General features: G+C 45.3%; 1 protein-coding gene across 1 annotated transcript; it reads left to right on the top strand.

Annotated features, from left to right (window-relative positions):
- Positions 1 to 245: 245 nt before the first annotated feature.
- LOC104954778 (rab11 family-interacting protein 1-like) lies at positions 246 to 771 on the top strand (the record flags this gene model as incomplete). Its single annotated transcript, XM_010781971.1, has 1 exon — positions 246 to 771. A coding segment is annotated over one exon (526 nt), but the record flags the coding sequence as incomplete, so codon positions are not given.
- Between the last annotated feature and the right edge of the window lie 459 nt (positions 772 to 1,230).

The following is a 1,230-nucleotide window of genomic DNA, read 5'->3' as shown; positions in this document are numbered from 1 at the left end:
AAATATTATGGTTCAATATGTATCTTGATACCAAGGCAGTGATCTGTCTGGCTTGTATGAAACATAGACAAATGTGCTGAGGTAATTGCCTATTGCCATTTTCTTTACTTGTATTGAGAAACTAATTCTCAACAAAATATCTACATTTTTAAACATTTTAAAAAGCCTGTAATGTATTCTCAGAATTCCCTATGATTTTGTGAATAAATCCTAAACATCTGCTTCCTTTTCTCTGTCATTTGCAGCTGGTTCAAGATGGTGGACAAGAGTGGAAAAGAGGACAAGGCGCGAGGGGAGGTGCTGCTAGATATCCAATTTATGAGGAACAACATGTCAGCCAGCATGTTCGACCTTTCTATGCAGGACAAACCGCGCTCTCGCATCTCCAAGCTGAAGGACAAAGTCCGTGGGAAGAAGAAAGATGGTTTCTCCGACTCTGCTTCAGCTATTGTTCCCTCTGTCAGCAATGTTCTCACAGACAGCGAGGGCGAGGCTGACGCACAGTCACTCAACCAGTCTCCTGGAGTTAAAAAGAAATCAAGGCTCAAAACTCTTTTTGCTCCCAAATCAAACTTGCAGAAAAACATGTCACAGTCCATGTCCACACTGGGGACTCTTCCAGAGAAGAATTCATCTCTCAGCAGCAGCCGCTCATCCGGCCTCAATGTGGACTCTCCTGATGGTAACTTCATCTTTCTATACTCTGTGTTATGGCGCATTTCCACTACAGGGCCTCGCTCGGCCTCGCTCCGTATGGCTAGGCATCGTTAGGCCTTGTTAGGACCCAGTGGCGTTTTCTCCCGGAGGCCAAGGGAAGCCAGGCTTCCCCTGTTTTTTCGGATTGTAGTTATAATTTAAATAAATAAATAAAAACACTTTGTTTTGTTTCGATAATTCTCCTTTGCTGTGTGTTGCTGCCGGCCCGTCTCTCCCCCATTCTCATTGAGTATTTTACAAAGAGTGAAACAAACAGCGCCCCTCTAGATGTTATGGTGAAACAGTAGATTGCATTCACTGTTGCGAGAGGAGGCCAGCCGAATCTGGCTTTCCTTGGTGAAAAAAAATGGAGGGATTGACCAATCAGATGAGGCCCACGTGATGCCCCTGCCAACCTGTGATTGGTCAGGGCCATGCCAAGGGAAGCCAGCTGCCTCTTGCTTCCCTTCAGAGGCGGCTGGCGATTTGATTGGACACTGCCATCCAATCAAATCACATCAACATCAGTTTTAA

This window comes from Notothenia coriiceps, unplaced genomic scaffold (assembly GCF_000735185.1).
Source record: "Notothenia coriiceps isolate Sejong01 unplaced genomic scaffold, NC01 NC01_scaffold00023832, whole genome shotgun sequence".
Taxonomy (NCBI): Eukaryota; Metazoa; Chordata; class Actinopteri; order Perciformes; family Nototheniidae; genus Notothenia; species Notothenia coriiceps.
The sequence above is the reverse complement of the archived record's forward strand: the minus strand, read 5'-3'. Positions and strand labels throughout refer to the sequence as shown.